Genomic DNA, 16,485 nt, shown 5'->3' with positions numbered 1-16,485 from the left:
TTGGGCAGCTGGTTGAAGATCAGCTGGCGGTCGGTGACCGAGCGCCGGAACACGTGGTAGACGGGGGTGTTGAGGTGGTGCGTGGCCAGGACGGCGTCGGCGGCCGTCAGGCCCGCCCCCACCACCAGCACCGGGTCCGACGTCTGGCTCAGCTCCCCCCGGCAGATGGCGGCCTCCAGCTCCCAGAAGGAGTGGTGCACGAAGGGCAGCGACTCGCCCTCCACGCCCAGCCTGGCGGGGATGTCGTGGGTCCCCGTCGCCAGCACCACGTTGTGGGCCAGCACAGAGAAGGGCACCGCCTCCGGGACCGGGCCGCCGTCTAAGAGGGAAGTGAGGTTTAAAACAGGAAGGGCCGACAGGAAGCTGGAGAGGCCGACGGCGTCCTACCTCCCAGCACTTCCCCCTCTCTGCGCTGCAGCCCCTGGATCCTCCAGCAGGGCGGCGCTCCGTCCTGAGGGCTGGACTGCCTGGTTACCGAGGTGACGGTGGTGCCACCCGCAAAGTTCTGCTCCAGAGACATCTGGGAAACGTAGTGTTGGTAGTAGGAGGCGATCTCAGCTGGCGTGGCGCGGTCGTTCCTCACGTTCCTGCGTCCCAGTGAAGACGGAAGCACGTTAAAACTCCGGATTCACGCGGTGGAGCCAATATTTTCATCTCCGGATGTCGGCGTCACCAACACACGGAGCACATGTCAAGAGCAGGCGAGACAAACCTGCGTTTGTCCCTCATCCAGTCCTTCAGCTTCAGTCCAGGAAGCTCCATCCAGTTAGCCAGGCTCAGCGTTAGCATGGAGCCCTCCATGGCCTGCAACAGGAAGTGAGACGTGAGCCGGGAGAAGGACCGAGCGAAGAACCCGCAGCGTGGTCTGTGCTCACGTACGTGCCAGGCTCCTCCGGGCGGACCTTTGCCCAGCACCAGGTGAGGGATGGCGTGCTCGGGCTCGTAGCGCCACTCCAGCGGCGAGACGCGGTCCAGTCCGAAGTCGCTGTCGGGCAGCAGCAGCGAGTCGAAGAGCACCGCCACGGGGTTGGACGAGCGTCCCTCTAAACCCTCGCACAGATACTCCAGGTCCTGGACAGACGGACAACAAAAGGCTTGACCACCTGTTGAGGGCTGGTTTGAGAGCAGGATTAGCGCCACTTAGCAACGGTATGTTTACACGCTAAAATGGGGGGGGGGGGGGGGTGCTAGACTGCAGCCCTCGTTTAGAGCTAATCCAAATGGGCGTAAACCGCCTTTATTTGGGGCAGATGTCGACACAAAGCTTCAAACCGGATGGAACCTTTCCAGTATTATCAGCATTTCTGATCCTCATTAGCATCATAGAGCAGAAGCAGCTAGCTGATCGAGGCAGGGGCGGGGTTTACCTGCTCCAGCAGCGACAGGTGAGGCTGCTCCCCCAGCTTGCTCTGCAGCACAGGGTTGGGGTGGGAGGCGTCGGGCGACAGGTAGGGGGTGTAGCCGGACAGCAGGTAGGAGAGGCAGATCCCAGAGGGGCCATTTCCTGGGGGACAGAGACAAAGGCTTGTTTGAGCGGTCGCGCTCCAACGCTCCAACGTTCCAACGCTCCAACGTCTTCGCCGCTCCCTCCGTGCTGTCAAACGGGTTTTGGTGCACCTGCGGGGACCTGGAAAATCTGTGGACGCTCCGGGGGGGGGGGGGGGACGACGTCACAGTGACTCAGCTCACATGCTAAATATTACCCCGCGTGACTCAAAGGTCAGAGGTCGCAGGAACCAAAAGTGCTTCCTCATGGTGACTGTTTCAGATCACGCTCCTGTTGAGCCGGTGTGTGTGTGTGTGTGTGTGTGTGTGTGTGTGTGTGTGTGTGTGTGTGTGTGCGTGTCTCACCAATAACAACCACGGGCACCACCTCTCCCCCGACGGCCTCTTTATCAGGATGGTCCAGTTTGACTGCAGAGAGGAGAAACACGAGCGTTCCTTCAGGAGGGTTAATCATTGCCCCGACCACCACGGTCAGCCTGTACATTTCCACTGACCTCTCACACACACACACACACACACACACACGCGCGCGCCGCACTTCCTGTCTGAGCTCATACCTTAACATAGACACACAGCCTTGGGACAGAACCAGGCGCTGCGTCTGTGCGTCAGACCCGTTTTAAAGGAATCGCTTCATCTCAGCCGTTTGTGGCTTTATTTAGGGTCGATAAGAGTGGCTTTATCACACACACACACACACACACACACACACCACACACACACACACTGAAAACAACAACAACAACAACCAACGAGCACCAGGAGCCGACGATGGCGACCCCATATCTGAGGATTTAAACGGGCCCGCTCGCCATTTGAACCCAACGGTGGTGAAACGTCCAGAAACGCCGACTTTCGCTGCATTTATATCAACCTACAGACGTGCACACTGGCGTGGAGCGGGCGTGGAGCGGAGCGGGCGAGGAGCGGAGCGGGAGGGCGAGGAGCGGAGCGGGAGGGCGAGGAGCGGAGCGGGAGGGCGAGGAGCGGAGCGGGCGAGGAGCGGAGCGGGAGGCGTCGCCACTGGAACTGCAAAGTCATGCAAAGTCGACACAAACGAGAGCAAAGTGGAGGAAGACAGAAGCGAAGCAGAAGGGGGAGGGGCTGAATTACATAAGGCAGTCCCGGGACACACCCACACGCCACTAAAGCCAGGCGGCGTGCACGTCCCGGGACACACCCACACGCCACTAAAGCCAGGCGGCGTGCACGTCCCGGGACACACCACACGCCACTAAAGCCAGGCGGCGTGCACGTCCCGGGACACACCCACACGCCACTAAAGCCAGGCGGCGTGCACGTCCCGGGACACACCCACACGCCACTAAAGCCAGCCGCCGTGCACGTCCCGGGACACACCCACACGCCACTAAAGCCAGCCGGCGTGCACGTCCCGGGACACACCCACACGCCAGAACCATTGTTATGTGTAGCTAACATGACATTGGACCTCCCTTTTATTCTTGGCCGACGGCACTTTTAGTTTAGGCGTGTGAGCGCCTGCTGGTCCAGTTCTGCTGGTCCAGTTCTGCTGGTCCAGTTCTGCTGGTCCAGTTCTGCTGGTCCAGTTCTGCTGGTCCAGTTCTGCTGGTCTGGGAGGTGTCTGAATGAGAGCTTTTGGGGTGAGAGGTCGACCTTGACCTTGACCTCCTCGCGCTGTCAGAGGGCAGATTTAGGGGCCGCCGTCTCCAGGCCGCGGCGCCGAGGACGGACGGACGGACCCGGTTTCCCTCGACACCCTTTTCTCCTGCACGAGTTTAGTGGGTCAGCAGAACTTTTGTCATGGGAGCCAGATGTTGGCCCGACAGACAGACGAGGGAAACTAAGGAGCGGCGTCAGGATCACATTTAATCCCTCTCTAACAAACCCTGGCGAGCTTCGATGTCGTAACCGTGGTTACCAAACATCACTCCCATTGTGAGAACGTCCCCGCAGGATCACGGTAACCAGCTCAGTCCCGGTGTTACGTAAGCGCATGGCGTCGGCCCACGACGGCCCGGCCCGGCCCGGCCCGGCCTGTCCAGACATGGACGTCCATGAAGAGGCTTCACTCCAGGACGGGGTTCAGAACAGAACCAGGTTGCTCCGACTGCATGTGTTTAAGCTAGAACGTGGGCGGCCCCAACGTTCCCGGCAGGGTCGGAGCTTCCGGACGTCTTCCCGGCGTTGGCGACCGGGCCTTAATTCTGCGTGACGTCACGCTGGGAGGACCTGGAGGTCCGTTTGACCATCTGTCACCTGCGCTGAGCCGCCTGCTAATGAGATTTTAATGAGGGAATTACTGAGAAACACCTGTCGGCCCAGACCTTCTCCAGAACCAGGTCTTTGGAACGCGTAACCACCCAGACCTTCTCCAGAACCAGGTCTTTGGAACACGTAACCGCCCAGACCTTCTCCAGAACCAGGTCTTTGGAACGCGTAACCACCCAGACCTTCTCCAGAACCAGGTCTTTGGAACGCGTAACCACCCAGACCTTCTCCAGAACCAGGTCTTTGGAACGCGTAACCACCCAGACCTTCTCCAGAACCAGGTCTTTGGAACACGTAACCGCCCAGACCTTCTCCAGAACCAGGTCTTTGGAACGCGTAACCGCCCAGACCTTCTCCAGAACCAGGTCTTTGGAACGCGTAACCGCCCAGACCTTCTCAGAACCAGGTCTTTGGAACGCGTAACCGCCCAGACCTTCTCTAGAACCAGGTCTTTGGAACGCGTAACCACCCAGACCTTCTCCAGAACCAGGTCTTTGGAACGCGTAACCACCCAGACCTTCTCCAGAACCAGGTCTTTGGAACACGTAACCACCCAGACCTTCTCCAGAACCAGGTCTTTGGAACACATAACCACCCAGACCTTCTCCAGAACCAGGTCTTTGGAACACGTAACCACCCAGACCTTCTCCAGAACCAGGTCTTTGGAACACGTAACCACCCAGACCTTCTCCAGAACCAGGTCTTTGGAACACGTAACCACCCAGACCTTCTCCAGAACCAGGTCTTTGGAACACGTAACCACCCAGACCTTCTCCAGAACCAGGTCTTTGGAACACGTAACCACCCAGACCTTCTCCAGAACCAGGTCTTTGGAACACATAACCACCCAGACCTTCTCCAGAACCAGGTCTTTGGAACGCGTAACCACCCAGACCTTCTCCAGAACCAGGTCTTTGGAACGCGTAACCACCCAGACCTTCTCCAGAACCAGGTCTTGGAACGCGTAACCGCCGGCACGGCTCCGTTCCCTGACTAAACCTCTCATGGCAACAGAATATGTTCCGATTGTGAATGGCCCAGCTGCGGTGTGACCCAAACTCAACCGGTCCCGGTCCCATGGGATCGGTCCCGGTCCCATTCAAACAAAAACATCATAGCGGGGCCATTTAACGACGTTCCAGTGACCTTCAAGGACTCCCAACTGTTCCCGCTGGACTGATAACATTTCCTGAAGAGTCAAAGATATGAGAGGCATCAGTCTGCAAACCCCTCGGACCCAACACGCACGTCCGTGCGCGTTCAGCCACCAGGAGAGGGGCGCGTGAAGGCTTCCAAGTACCGAGTCAATGGGATTTTCCAAGTGTGAACTCACTGAACAAACCCTCCTGCCGGAGGCTGGAAAAATGGGAAAACAATGGGTTTGGAATGGCAGGAAAATACTTGCGCACACACGCACGCACGTTGTGCGGTAACAGGGCTGCACAGCGGGGAGGAAACGTGCACCCGGTTCGGGCGTTTGAAGCCGAGTGCAAGAATGCGCGTGACTGAGCGGATGAAGCGAAGTGCCATTAGCCTGGGGAGGAACGGAGCTGTCACCGTCGGCCTAACGGGGGCCGCGGGCACAAAGCGCACGCATGTACTCACGCATGGCGGTGATCCGCGGGCGCGCTTCACCTTCTCCGTCCCTCAGGAGACAAACGAACGGACAGCTGTGTTGTCTTCGGCCCGTCTCAGACGAGCATGCCCCCGACCGGTTCTGGAACACGGCTCCAGTCGACTCCGCGCGGCACCGGAGTCGCTCCCACGCGCTTATATACCCGGAGCGAACTTCCGGCCCCGCAACCAATCAGCGGGCAGGAGCGCACTGCCAGGGGAAGCCCCGCCCCCGACACTCCAAGGTCGTCTATGAGATCGAGATGCGGGAGGGACCCCGATTACGTAACAGAAACCGCAGAACAGGTTTAAATGCTTAGTCATACCTTTAACGGGACATTGTAACATGATAGTATTTGGAACAGTGTCAAAATGATTCATTTATATCACGAGAATCAAAATAATATCTATGTATAGGATCTGGAAGAATTAAAAGACGACTTGTTGAGTTACATTAGTTGCATTTCTGGGAAGGTTGATAGGTTGTGACAAACACGATAAAATAGTTCTAGTTTCAAACCCTGCCTGAATTCACTCACCAGTTTAGGCGGTCATCCAACTATAATACCGTCATAAGTAACCCAGTTTTAGAGTTGACTTGTGACATCGCAGCGCACTGGTGGGATCCAATCATAACCACTCAATCTTGTTTCCCCCCAGTTTTCAATTTAGAGTTTATGCAGTTTGGCAAATAATTTGTATGTTGGCTTAATGGTTAAATGTTTTAAATGTGTTCTAGAAGGGGAAACACAGGAATATAATCCGTGGTCCAGTATGGTTCTCCTAACAACTGCCTCTCCATTATGGCTTACACCCCTCTGCCTCTCCATTATGGCTTACACCCCTCTGCTATGCGCCTTGTTGTGACTTCTTTATGTCCCAATAATAATGAGAATGACAAGGAAACCCCTTTTTCTGCCCCTCGTCTCGCCCATGTTTCAGCTTTTCCTGGTTCTGGAGCTGCGACAGGTCTGTTGAAAATGCAACCAGAGTGAGAGGTCGCACCATTCCTCGCTGACCGCCGCATGATAGCGCGTTAGCATGTTAGCATGTTAAGTTGGGTCAGTTCGGAACCAGGTCGGGAATCGAGCGTTTATTGGGGTGGACTTCAGCAGTCCCAATGTTGCCTTGGTCAATGTGGACATGAAGTATTTGAGCTGCACGGGTTTTCTTTATTAAAGAACAAAAAACTGTACGACATGTTTGTTGTGATAATGATTTAAAATCGATGGTGCTAAACATTTACACGCAGCCGGGACTAACCGCCTCCCAAGTTTATTTCAAGTGATCCACTGGATCACTCATGACAGGATGGTCGTTGAATGACGTCACCCCGGCAGCAGCGGCGTAACATGGAGGCTGTTATAACACACTGTTATAACGTACTGGAAGTTCGGCTCCATTTCCAATCTCCAGAGTTTGTGCGTGACACGACCCTGTTGGCTGTGCAACGCACCGGGGAAACCTGGGGAGATCGTCTCACAGTGAACCTTCAAAGGTCAAAGAAGGTCAAACTCCTCTCTGGAGACATTGTTTCAGGACCCCCTGCGGTGTATTGCGTTACAATCTGTTATTCAGAGACAATAAACCTCCTCCTGACTATTAAGGAGGAGACAATTATGAAAATCCTGACATTTAGTGGTGACATTTCATATCTAGGTCAGCGTCCTCTTTATGTGAGGTGTTTTTAAAGTTTATCCTACCTATAAAATGACATCACACTAAACAGAAGACTCGCGTGGGCGTGATATTTCTGTAATAAACTGTTCTGAAACGCCGGTAGAGGTGGACGCTGACCTCGGTGACCTTCTCCATGCCTGAATGACGGCGACCCAGCCCGCCCCCTAGCGGCCGCACCGCCGAATCCCACTGCATCCCAAAGACGGTTCAGCCAGTGTGTCAAAAACTGAACCGTGGATTACAAAAAACCAACTCCTCACGTGATGAAACACACCACCAAATAACCGACCTTCATCACAAATAGTCAGCAAACACAAGTGCGTGACCAGCTCCACCCGGAGCCAAAGATTGGGGTTGTTGTTGTTTTTTAATCTGCACATCTTCCAGCTCTTCCTGGCAGGAATTTGCTTTTCCTTTCAGTTTGACAGGTAAATATTTGAGGAGATGAGATCATCAGCATGTTTTGTTTAAACAAACGCCCTTCCCTTTCCGACAGTTCTGCTTCTCTTCCTCCCATCCTGCACCAGTGAAAGATCTCATCACTCCATCCCAACGCTGCTGTAAACGCCGGCCAACTAAACTAGCACGTTGCACGACTGCCGCTGGGCTCCAAGGACACGAGTGTTTAGAGAAGAGCGTCAGAAATATTCTGCTGGGGGGGTTTAGCCATTTAGACTCTATCTCCTGAAAGCATGTCACTGTTGTCTCCTCTTACGGAGAGCCAAGGTCGAGCCCGGTGGCCAGGAATTCCCATGTGATTGGAAGCAGCCTTGAGCCCGGCCAACAGCTCCTGCACCACCACTGGGTCCTGGACCCGCACACACCCGATCAGCTGGAGCTGAAACTAAAATAAGGAGCAATTCCTCAGGAGTTCCGCACCGTATCTGCATTTATTGAATACTTTTAATAAGCTTCCAACAGATTGACTTTAGGATTCAACCCGGCCGTCTTGACTAAATCCTTGTACTGGTCCACGCTGGAATGGACCCAAACACCTGGTAAACACGGGAGGAGCGCCGGATTACTGTTCGTGTGACAGGAAGTGACCTCACAGCTAACTGCTTCCTCTCAGCAGCAGGAACAAGGCACAGACGGTGAGGGTGGCAGCGGTGTAGGAGAACACAGCGTTATACGCGCTGCTGCGCCTGATCTGTCCCCCCAGAGTCCTCTGGCTGTCCTGCAGCGCCCCCTGCAGACCCCCCAGCAGGGCCCCGGGCTCCGCCTGCTCGCCCTGCGCCGCTGTTGCGGAGCTCCGCCCCCCAACCTCTGTTCCATCCTGTTTGCTTTCCAGTAACTTCCTGACTGCTGCCAGCTCCTCCTGAACGCCGCTCAGTCCGTGCCTCAGTTGGCCCATTTGAGGCGGGAGGGCCTGGAGGAGAGTCCGGGTCTCCCTCTGGGGGTCCTTTAAGGCCGTCTCTGGAGCTACACGGCGCTCGCCTTGAAGGACGACGGCACCCTTGAGCGCGCTGGTGTCACTCAGAGTGAGTCTGAGGTCGTCGATGATTGTGCGGAGCTCCTCCTGCTGGGAACGGTGGTTCCCAGCCTGGACTCTGAGGGCTTCCTGCAGGCTCTCCGGGCCTTTCTGGGCTTCCAGCAGCAAACCCTTCAGCTCCTGCAGACAAGAGAAGAGCAGCCAGTCAATCACGAGGATTATTTTAAAGAATGAAGTGATAACACCCTTGTTTGGTGCCTCAGCAACCATCTGAGGAAGAGTAAGTAACTTCTCCAGTCCCATAAAGTGGACGGGAGAAGTTTAGAGATGTATTTCCGTATCTTTAAGGAGAGTTTTTAGTACTATGAATGGAGCCAGTTCGTGTTGCTCTGAAACATGCAAAGGAAGCGCTTTAAAACTGGTCCCCACTGGTCCCCACTGACCTGCAGCCGGACCCGGTTGATGTAAGTGGACCCCATGACCCCGATCAGGGCTCCCAGCACGGAGCCGATGATGGACCAGTTCTTGGTGCGCTCGGCTCTCGTCCTCTCCTTCTCGTGGCTCTCTCGCACAGCTGCTGAAAACAAGGCAAACTTCTCCCTCTCGGAGCCTTCTGCGTTCTCGTAGGCTGTCCGGAGACGGCGTTCTTCCTGAAGGAGAGAAGCCAGCGAGGCCACATACGGTCACGAACCCTGGGGGGGGTGATGACTTTACATCCACACGTTACAGGACTAAAAGCAAACCTGAAGCAGTTTGTGCTCCAGTGTGGCCAACTCCAGGTAGTGGGCCTCCTCCCTGGAGACTCTGTCCAGTCTGTCTCTGACCTCCTTCAGCCGGACCTGCAGGGCCTCCAGGGCAGCATGAGCCTCCCGCACCATCCCTCTGGCCACCATGAACGCCGACTCCGCCTGCAGAAACGCACATGTGGGGGAGTTTTAGGGAGGATTTTCTGAGTCGGGAGCATCCCTTGGTCTCTGCTGACCTGAGTGACGTTGGTCTGGGCTTCTCGGACCTCATTGAGCCCAACAAACTCTTCGTACCTCGCCCACCAGTAGCTGAGCGAGGCCGAAGCCGTCTCGGCCGACCTCTGCCCCCACCGTTGGCCCAAATCACCTGCATGCTTGAGGCCAGATTAGAAATGATTAAACCTGTTTTAATGAGTTAGTGGCAGCCGCTGTTAAAACAGTGATTTATTAGGTTGTAAACAGTTGAATGGAGCCATTGTTTTACCCCTAAAACCGCCAGGACACGTTTCTTCACCACTTGAGCGGCGCTCTTTTCTGTAGGTGCGGGGACGTTGGAGGGCGGCGGGGGGCCGGGCGGGGGGTTCACACAGTAAGCTTGGACCAGGACAACTTTGCCGGGCGCGGCGAGACGAGACGCACAGCAGGAGCCACGAGCCCAGAGACACACCTGGACTCCTCGGAACCTAAGAGAGCAAAGACGTGTTCAATCATCAGCTTCAGCGTTGCATTCAGCCCAAAGTGTCCGGTGGAAAAGGAGGTCGAGCGGAACCTCATGGAGACGGGAAGCAGGCGGAAGCAGGCGGAAAACTGGCCGACTGAGCATCGGCGTCACTGAACGCACCTGTGGAAACAATAAAGATCTGATCCTGATTAATGCAGAAAGGTCTGGCAACAATAACCCCCCACATTTCAGTCGCGCTATTTTAACAGTGACAGAATTATTACCGCTTTTGCTAACAAAAAGGCCAGATCAGACTTTTGATTGTACCATTTGCTCATATTTATCCAAATGGTAAATGACAATATCCAACTATTTAGGGTCTAGCAGCGTGACTTTGAATTGCACTTAATATTAACCAAAAAGGCAAAGATGCCACCAAGATACCTCACGATGAGTCAAAACTAACAATGTCACCGGGGAAATGCAGCGACGTTATCATCGTGTCATAACCTTAAGAAACGTAGTTTATTCAGGGTGAACCATGTTGGTCAGGTGTTCTGTTCCAGGACTGTCATTAGCCGCCTGCTAGCTTGCTAGCCTCATATGCACAGACAGACACACAGTTGAGTACCGCGCGACTAAAAGTCAATATATTTACGTCGTAGGAAAGGGTCTGTGGCACACTTTCAGTTCTATGTACATTGATAAAATGAGACATCTCTTGAATATCATACCTTCGGTCAATGCCGTGGAGCATAAATGTCACAGTCAGTCTCGTTAGCTGTAGGGAGCATTTTCGCTCAGGCGCGAATCGGACAGTCGTTTCCGGTTCAAAGTGTCGGTGGGGTCCTGACAGAGAGGATTACAAGTGTGACTGCGCTAGCGTCAATTAAACATCTAATTCTTTGGTAACATAAGTTTAGTAAGAATTCCATCATGTCTGGAAGAGAAGGTAAGAAATATTTCTTTTGATATTATGTGAAAATTATGGCCATTCCTCAAAGATTATCTGGCTGTTGCAAGTTGCCTGTCAGGCTAGCTTAACCAACTAAAGGCTGCTACAAAAGAGCGCTAGCTCGTTTCTTGTCTACTTTTAAACACTGTAGCGTCAATTTAACCCTGAACCAGTTGATCCAGTATCTTGAATCCATGCAGTGGGTTAACGTCACGGGTGTTTGCTTGTTTTCTAGGTGGGAAGAAGAAGCCTTTAAAAGCACCCAAGAAACAGTGCAAGGATGTGGACGAGGTGTGTGTGAGGCTGTTCGGCCTTTAAATGATGCACGATACACCTTTACATCCTTATAAACTGTCGTGCATGTCAAAGAAGACTGCAAGGGGCTTGGGAAGGCCTCCGCCACTGTGGAAGTTCTAATGTGTGATTTCCTCTGTTTCTGTAGGATGATGCAGCCTTCAAACAGAAACAGAAAGAAGAACAAAAAGCTCTGGAAGCCTTAAAAGCCAGAGCTTCTGGAAAGGGGCCCCTAAGTAAGACTCGCAACACAACCCTGTCACTGTAAATGTAAAAACGCAATATTAAATTACAACCGATTTTTATTCCTTCTCTAAAATCCCTCTAGCTGGAACTGGGATCAAGAAATCGGGCAAAAAGTAAACGGACGTCGTGCTGGAGTTTGTTTGTTTGTTTCCCAGCTCATCAATTCCAGAGAACCTGGTGCTGCTGTGACGCCTGACAGAAACCTCACACCCACACTCGCAACCAAGGAGTGGGAATCGTTAAAAATCTAAGCTGAATCTCACCAGAAAATTAACTCGCCAGAAATGTGAGATTTGTCATATTGTAACGAGGAAGATGGTAATAAAGTTGTTGTTTTTGTTTTGTTTTTATGATTACTGCTTGTCTTGTATTTCTTTGTTGGATTGGTTTGAGGATATTTAACAGCTTTAAACTATCAACAACATTTACGGGTGGGATCAGTTTAGACGTGCACATCATTCTGAACAATCTTGCAGCATTAATTAAAGCGTTTCCTCGACGAACACGACCACCATCGAGGCTCCCAAACTGGCCTCGCAGCCACCTCAGGCTGCCTCCAGTATAGGAGACCTCATTTTAACTGGGGCCACTGGCTGTTTCCCATTAAACACAAATGTTCCCTTCCTGGAATCCAACCTTGCGTTCTGTCGCTCTGAAGCAGTTCAGTTCTGACTGATTAAAGCTCGACCTATATTGGGGATACAGTGACATCATTCCCAGCAGCGTCTAATCTATGCTGTACATTATGGGATACGTTAGTAGGTGTCACAACCTTTGGGATTGAAGTGAACAGAAAGAAATTAAAATAGTTTGCATGAACCAGACGGAAGCTGAAAATAGGAACATGTGACTCTTTATTTAACACGTTAAAAGAGGAACGATAAATCGCACCTCGTCAGCATTTTTTGAACAATTAGGACCTCCTGAGCTTTATTTCACCAGACAGTAAGTTAAGTTAAAAAAGAAAGCTTCATCTAGAATATAACAGACTTTACATTATTCTCGGTGAGACGCTGATGTGTTATCTCCTTTATCACTGAGTCTATTAATAGAATTCTTCTTAGGTGCACGTGAAAAGTGCCCCCAAAGGGATGGCTATGAGGTCAAAGGTCAGTCAGAGTGATGATGGAAACGTTAACAACCAAATTCGGTGAGATCTCTTTTAAACTAGGACGATAGCAGAAAAACGAGATAGAGGAGGACTAAAAACATCACATTTGATCCAAGATCATCGACTGTGTGAGATCTTGTGGTGCTTCTGCACTGTCATGATGGCACAGTGCTGATTTGTGTAGGTTCAGTTGATATCAAGTCAGTTTCTGACTTGATTTGAATGCACATCAGCGCTACCAAGAGGTGTTTCACCAGCCACCAGGTTTGTTAGCATGGTGCTAGCTGAGGTTATTAAAGGTTTGATGTCTCCTCCAGGCAGTCTGCTAAAGCATCTGATAATAACAGTGTGTGGCAGAGGTCTTTTTTGGTTCTGGTCGCCTTTAAACTCCTCCCTGGTTAAACTTCTCCCTGGTTAAACTCCTCCCTGGTTAAACTCCTCCCTGGTTAAACTTCTCCCTGGTTAAACTTCTCCCTGGTTAAACTCTCCCTGGTTAAACTCTCCCTGGTTAAACTCCTCCCTGGTTAAACTTCTCCCTGGTTAAACTTCTCCAGCTTTGCCCGCAGAATCTGGATCTCGAGGTTGAGCTTCTCCCTCTCCAGCAGCAGATTTCCTCTTTTCAGTTCCAGCAGATCTGCATCCGTCTCCACAGCCAGAGGACCCGCAGCTGTGGAGAGAGAGAAAAGATATATATTCTAATATTATGCTCCCAAACAGTGAGATGAACGAGAGCTCCACTGAAGACTGTTGACGTTACCCTCTTTCATCTGGGAGACGGACTTCAGCTCCACCTCCACAGGGTAGTGGTCGCTTATTTTAAGGGTCTGGAACGTTAAACAGCTGTTTAGTGGCGGCAGTGCCGACATTTAACCAGAAGAAGGGAATAAAAGCGGACCTGCTCATCACTCAGTCTGTATTGCTTCTGGAAGTTGAAGGGTTTGGCGGAGTTTGGCACCACGGCCTGCAGCATGTCGTCTCCATACACCACGATCCTGAAGACAGACGCGCGTTCACACACACGCCTCCAGGTCGTCACCCACCTGGTGTGTCACCTGTCGTAGGTGTGGCTGTTCCTCTTGCTTGCCGTGGTGTCCACGTCGTCTCCGATCAACCAGTGGAAGTTCCTGTCGCTTCGGATGCGGATGTTTTTCATGTCCCTGTTGGAGACGTACGCGCCGTCTGCGTTGAAGTCCCCCAAGATCATCACGTTCTAGAGAAAGACAGAATTCAGGATCTAAACATTTTACATCATGTGTGGTGCAAAGAAACATCTGCATATGTTCTTCTGGGGAAGGCTCCAGCTTACATCTGTCGCCCACTTCTTGGTGACGTTCAGGAAGACGTCGTAGAGCTCATCGAGCTCCTTCTCCGAGTCATCCGGTTTGGTGTGGACCGGAATCATCACCAGGTCCTTCAACACTGGGGTGGAAGACAGAAACATCTCCACAGCGGCTCCACGTGGGCGCACAAGCGTCACAAGCACACGTTTGGTGACACTCACCGGTGTTGAGGCATCTGAACCTCAGGATGTAAGGGTCTCGAGCAAAAACGTCTCCTCCTTCGGTCAGCTGATCGTCAAACTGATAGGACCCCACCAAGTCAACCATGTTGTCCCTGAAACCAGGGTCAGTGAGAGACCACGGGTCAATAAAAAGTCCCATTTTCCTGCACGTTCCGCTCAGACCAGAGGGTTTTTTTTTTATTGGATTGCAATATATCTGCAATCCAGACCATCATCCATGTGTGAAGAGCTGATGTTCTGAAAAGGAAGGTTCCTTCGCACCTGTAGAGGAATAAGAACTGCTCCTTGTAGCGCGTCCGGCCCAGGCGGGTGCTGATTTTCATGGTGTAGTGATGCTTCATGCTGGACCTTCAACACAGACAATCTGGCTTTTACCCCCTCCGCACAGAGACCCAAGGCTGCTGGACTTTGAGGCTTCTGCCACTTTATGCTAAATATGGACATTTTACAAGCCTGAAAGGGAAAACTAGGTAGACACGAACGTGTTGAGAGCCTCCAGGAAGGTTTTCACGGCCTCGCCGCTGATGTCCACCACCTCCAGGATCAGAATGATGTCATAGCGAGACACGATCTGTGGGGCACAAACAACCTCTCATGGATCATCAGCTGCTCATTAAGCTGCTGGACAGTTCTTTGTTGGGGTCAGTGGGGGCGGAAGAAGATGCAGATGTGCAGCTCTGAGCTGAAACGCAACAGCTTAAACCACCACGTCTTCACTCTTGACCCAGTCTGTTGCACACGAGTCTTGAGGATGAAGGGGAGTGTGCTCTGGGGTGTTACCTTGACCAGGGTTCTCAGGACGTCTGGGTCGGACAGCTTGTTTTTTCCAAATTTCTGGATGTTAAACGCTGCTATTTTCATGGTGACTGTGAAGAAAAAGGAGGGAACGTGATGACCGTGAGTGTCTGAACGGGCCTCAACATGTGAGGTATTCCAACATCAAACAGGGTAATTACGTGTGTGTGTGTGTGTGTGTGTGTGTGTTGCCCTACACTAGTGCAGCCTGAGGCTCAACAGGCTGTAGAATTCACCAGTCACAATATCAACAAGCTCGTAATGGACGAAGAGTCCAAACGACCAGGACAGGAATGAACTGAACCTCCCAAATACGTAGAAGCAGAAGTTCCCCATTTTTCCCAGACTCTTTTCTCCAGTAGATCCAGATCTTATCTCCTGGTACCTGAGCTCCGCGAGCTCTTTGGACGAGTGACTGTGAGTGTGTCTCCGTCAGGCTGATAGCAACACAATCCAAAAGGAACCCAGGCGTGATCAACCGGCCTCATACCGGGTCCCAGCGTCAACGTCTGAGAGGTGAACCACATGCTTGATGGCCGTCGTGTTACCCCGCCACGGCCTCCTGCTACAACCCCCCCCCATCACCAGCTCCTGTGGCTTTCATGGACCAATGGGATTAGTGGACACTTCTGTTCTGACTTGGGCTGATTGAAGCAAAATAGATTTTCACTAATACCTCAAGCTGTATTTGGCTGTCTAGTTGCAGTCCAGCACCGGTTGCCTCCAGCCCCTCGCTGGTGGCCGCAGGTTCCTGTTTTTTATGTGGTCGGTGGTAATGATCTACGTCTGCAGCCAGACTGGTGCTTTTTAGAGCACAAACTACAAAGTGATCCTTTAAGGAAGCTCAGAAACGGGTGTAAATGAGCAGCCGCTGCATCTCAAATGGAGCAGGGAGGCTTCTTTCTCTAACCCCTCCAATAAAGCACCTTGCTCTGTGTCCCCGTGTGTCCCCGAGGCAGCAAAAAGCCCCTCGGTCTGTAGATGTAGCAGAGGAGACGTGATTCCTTACCTGTCGGAGGGCTGAAACTTCCGCCTCTGCTGCTTTCTCCCTGTCTGTAGGGACGAGGTGACAGAACTCCACCTGATTGGTTGGCAGCTGACCAATAAGAGGGAAATGAGACACAACAGGGGACAAAAGGGCACTGTCTTCTGGTCCACGTCAGGCGTTTATTGGCTGTTCAGCACAGAGATCGCGTCGCTCTCAGAAGAACAATATCCACATAAACAAGAATGAGCTCATTAATATCTCCTTTCTTTTAACTGTAAGATCCTGGGAAAACCAAGACACTTTGACTTTGGGTGGACTTTCAGGAGCTCCACAATCACATCCCGGAAAATTCTTTTGACTATTCTGTCCCTGCACCATTGGAAGCGGTGCTCAAATTTGAAACAAAACCGGTTTCACGACAAATTCGAGCACCTCCCTCGGATTCTCTTCACCGCCCACATTGTGGAAGTCCCCCCCCCCCCCCTCGACTGACCGGTTACTGGCTGCTCAGGCCTTTTCAGGGCCTTTTCTCTTGTGACCCGACGTCCAAGAAACTGCAGTTTCGGCCTTGATTTAATGAGTCTGAGTCCTGCCTGTTGTTTAGGTGTTATAAAGGAGGAGTTCCCCCTGGAGACCCCCCCCCCCCCCCAGATGTTGTGTGAGCTCATCATTATCAGCTCTTTCA

At 52.4% G+C, this 16,485-nt stretch overlaps 3 protein-coding genes and 1 long non-coding RNA gene across 11 annotated transcripts in view; 1 reads left to right on the top strand and 3 right to left on the bottom strand.

Moving 5' to 3' along the window:
• osgn1 (oxidative stress induced growth inhibitor 1) overlaps window positions 1-5,559 on the bottom strand; it is a 7,622-nt gene extending 2,063 nt beyond the window's left edge. Inside the window, exons 1-7 of the mRNA XM_057029299.1 lie at window positions 5,362-5,559; window positions 1,852-1,914; window positions 1,368-1,504; window positions 880-1,071; window positions 713-804; window positions 388-587; window positions 1-319 (exon numbers count right to left, since the gene is read on the bottom strand). The exon at window positions 1-319 is cut by the window's left edge and continues 25 nt beyond it. Coding sequence (XP_056885279.1) covers window positions 1-319; window positions 388-587; window positions 713-804; window positions 880-1,071; window positions 1,368-1,504; window positions 1,852-1,914; window positions 5,362-5,365 — 1,007 coding nt within the window. The 5' untranslated portion in view covers window positions 5,366-5,559. The remainder of the gene's footprint in view (window positions 320-387; window positions 588-712; window positions 805-879; window positions 1,072-1,367; window positions 1,505-1,851; window positions 1,915-5,361) is intronic.
• A 2,362-nt stretch (window positions 5,560-7,921) lies between these two features.
• Window positions 7,922-11,103, bottom strand: ccdc51 (coiled-coil domain containing 51). Of its 4 annotated transcripts, none has more exons than XM_057029302.1 (7): window positions 10,981-11,103; window positions 10,624-10,738; window positions 9,713-9,911; window positions 9,465-9,602; window positions 9,226-9,390; window positions 8,926-9,132; window positions 7,922-8,662 (listed from the first exon to the last, which is right to left on the bottom strand). In XM_057029302.1, exons 2-7 carry the CDS (start codon window positions 10,644-10,646, stop codon window positions 8,105-8,107), a joined length of 1,290 nt encoding a protein of 429 aa, XP_056885282.1. In that variant the 5' UTR covers window positions 10,647-10,738; window positions 10,981-11,103; the 3' UTR covers window positions 7,922-8,104. The 4 variants fall into 4 exon arrangements, with proteins under 4 accessions (XP_056885282.1, XP_056885281.1, XP_056885285.1 ...); XM_057029301.1 differs by lacking the exon at window positions 10,981-11,103 and adding an exon at window positions 9,998-10,069 and having other exon boundaries at window positions 9,465-9,595; window positions 10,624-10,801; XM_057029305.1 differs by lacking the exon at window positions 10,981-11,103 and adding an exon at window positions 9,998-10,069 and having other exon boundaries at window positions 10,624-10,707.
• On the top strand, window positions 9,831-11,641 carry LOC130523781 (uncharacterized). The gene is made up of 4 exons (XR_008950016.1): window positions 9,831-10,111; window positions 11,080-11,135; window positions 11,287-11,374; window positions 11,467-11,641. It is a non-coding gene; the product is annotated as an uncharacterized LOC130523781 (long non-coding RNA).
• A 580-nt stretch (window positions 11,642-12,221) lies between these two features.
• On the bottom strand, window positions 12,222-16,172 carry dnase1l4.1 (deoxyribonuclease 1 like 4, tandem duplicate 1). Of its 5 annotated transcripts, XR_008950013.1 has the most exons (12): window positions 15,822-16,172; window positions 14,798-14,883; window positions 14,500-14,588; window positions 14,279-14,365; window positions 13,997-14,109; window positions 13,802-13,914; window positions 13,548-13,705; window positions 13,391-13,487; window positions 13,253-13,319; window positions 13,043-13,162; window positions 12,858-12,980; window positions 12,222-12,779 (listed from the first exon to the last, which is right to left on the bottom strand). XR_008950013.1 is itself a non-coding variant. In XM_057029308.1 (11 exons), the coding sequence occupies exons 2-11, from the start codon at window positions 14,876-14,878 to the stop codon at window positions 12,958-12,960; spliced, it is 948 nt and encodes a 315-aa protein (XP_056885288.1). In that variant the 5' UTR covers window positions 14,879-14,883; window positions 15,822-16,172; the 3' UTR covers window positions 12,222-12,957. The 5 variants fall into 5 exon arrangements, 4 of the variants coding, with proteins under 4 accessions (XP_056885288.1, XP_056885286.1, XP_056885287.1 ...); XM_057029308.1 differs by having other exon boundaries at window positions 12,222-12,980; XM_057029306.1 differs by having other exon boundaries at window positions 12,222-13,162; window positions 15,822-16,165.
• Window positions 16,173-16,485: the final 313 nt, after the last annotated feature.

The sequence above is a fragment of the Takifugu flavidus genome, chromosome 4, assembly GCF_003711565.1.
Source record: "Takifugu flavidus isolate HTHZ2018 chromosome 4, ASM371156v2, whole genome shotgun sequence".
Classification (NCBI taxonomy): domain Eukaryota; kingdom Metazoa; phylum Chordata; class Actinopteri; order Tetraodontiformes; family Tetraodontidae; genus Takifugu; species Takifugu flavidus.
Note: the sequence above shows the minus strand (reverse complement) of the source record. Positions and strands in the feature narration are given on the sequence as shown.

Bases quoted from the DNA above. Each gene is read 5' to 3' on its own strand.
- dnase1l4.1 (XM_057029308.1), bottom strand. From the start codon at position 14,878: ATGAAAATAGCAGCGTTTAACATCCAGAAATTTGGAAAAAACAAGCTG. The intron at 14,589-14,797 runs GTAACACCCCAG...TGTGCCCCACAG, and splicing joins TCCTGAGAACCCTGGTCAAG to ATCGTGTCTCGCTATGACAT. The intron at 13,706-13,801 runs GTAAGCTGGAGC...GTCTTTCTCTAG, and splicing joins CCAAGAAGTGGGCGACAGAT to AACGTGATGATCTTGGGGGA.
- ccdc51 (XM_057029301.1), bottom strand. From the start codon at position 10,051: ATGCTCAGTCGGCCAGTTTTCCGCCTGCTTCCGCCTGCTTCCCGTCTC. The intron at 9,133-9,225 runs GTTTGCTTTTAG...TCTCTCCTTCAG, and splicing joins TGGAGCACAAACTGCTTCAG to GAAGAACGCCGTCTCCGGAC. The intron at 8,663-8,925 runs GTCAGTGGGGAC...TCTTGTCTGCAG, and splicing joins TCAACCGGGTCCGGCTGCAG to GAGCTGAAGGGTTTGCTGCT.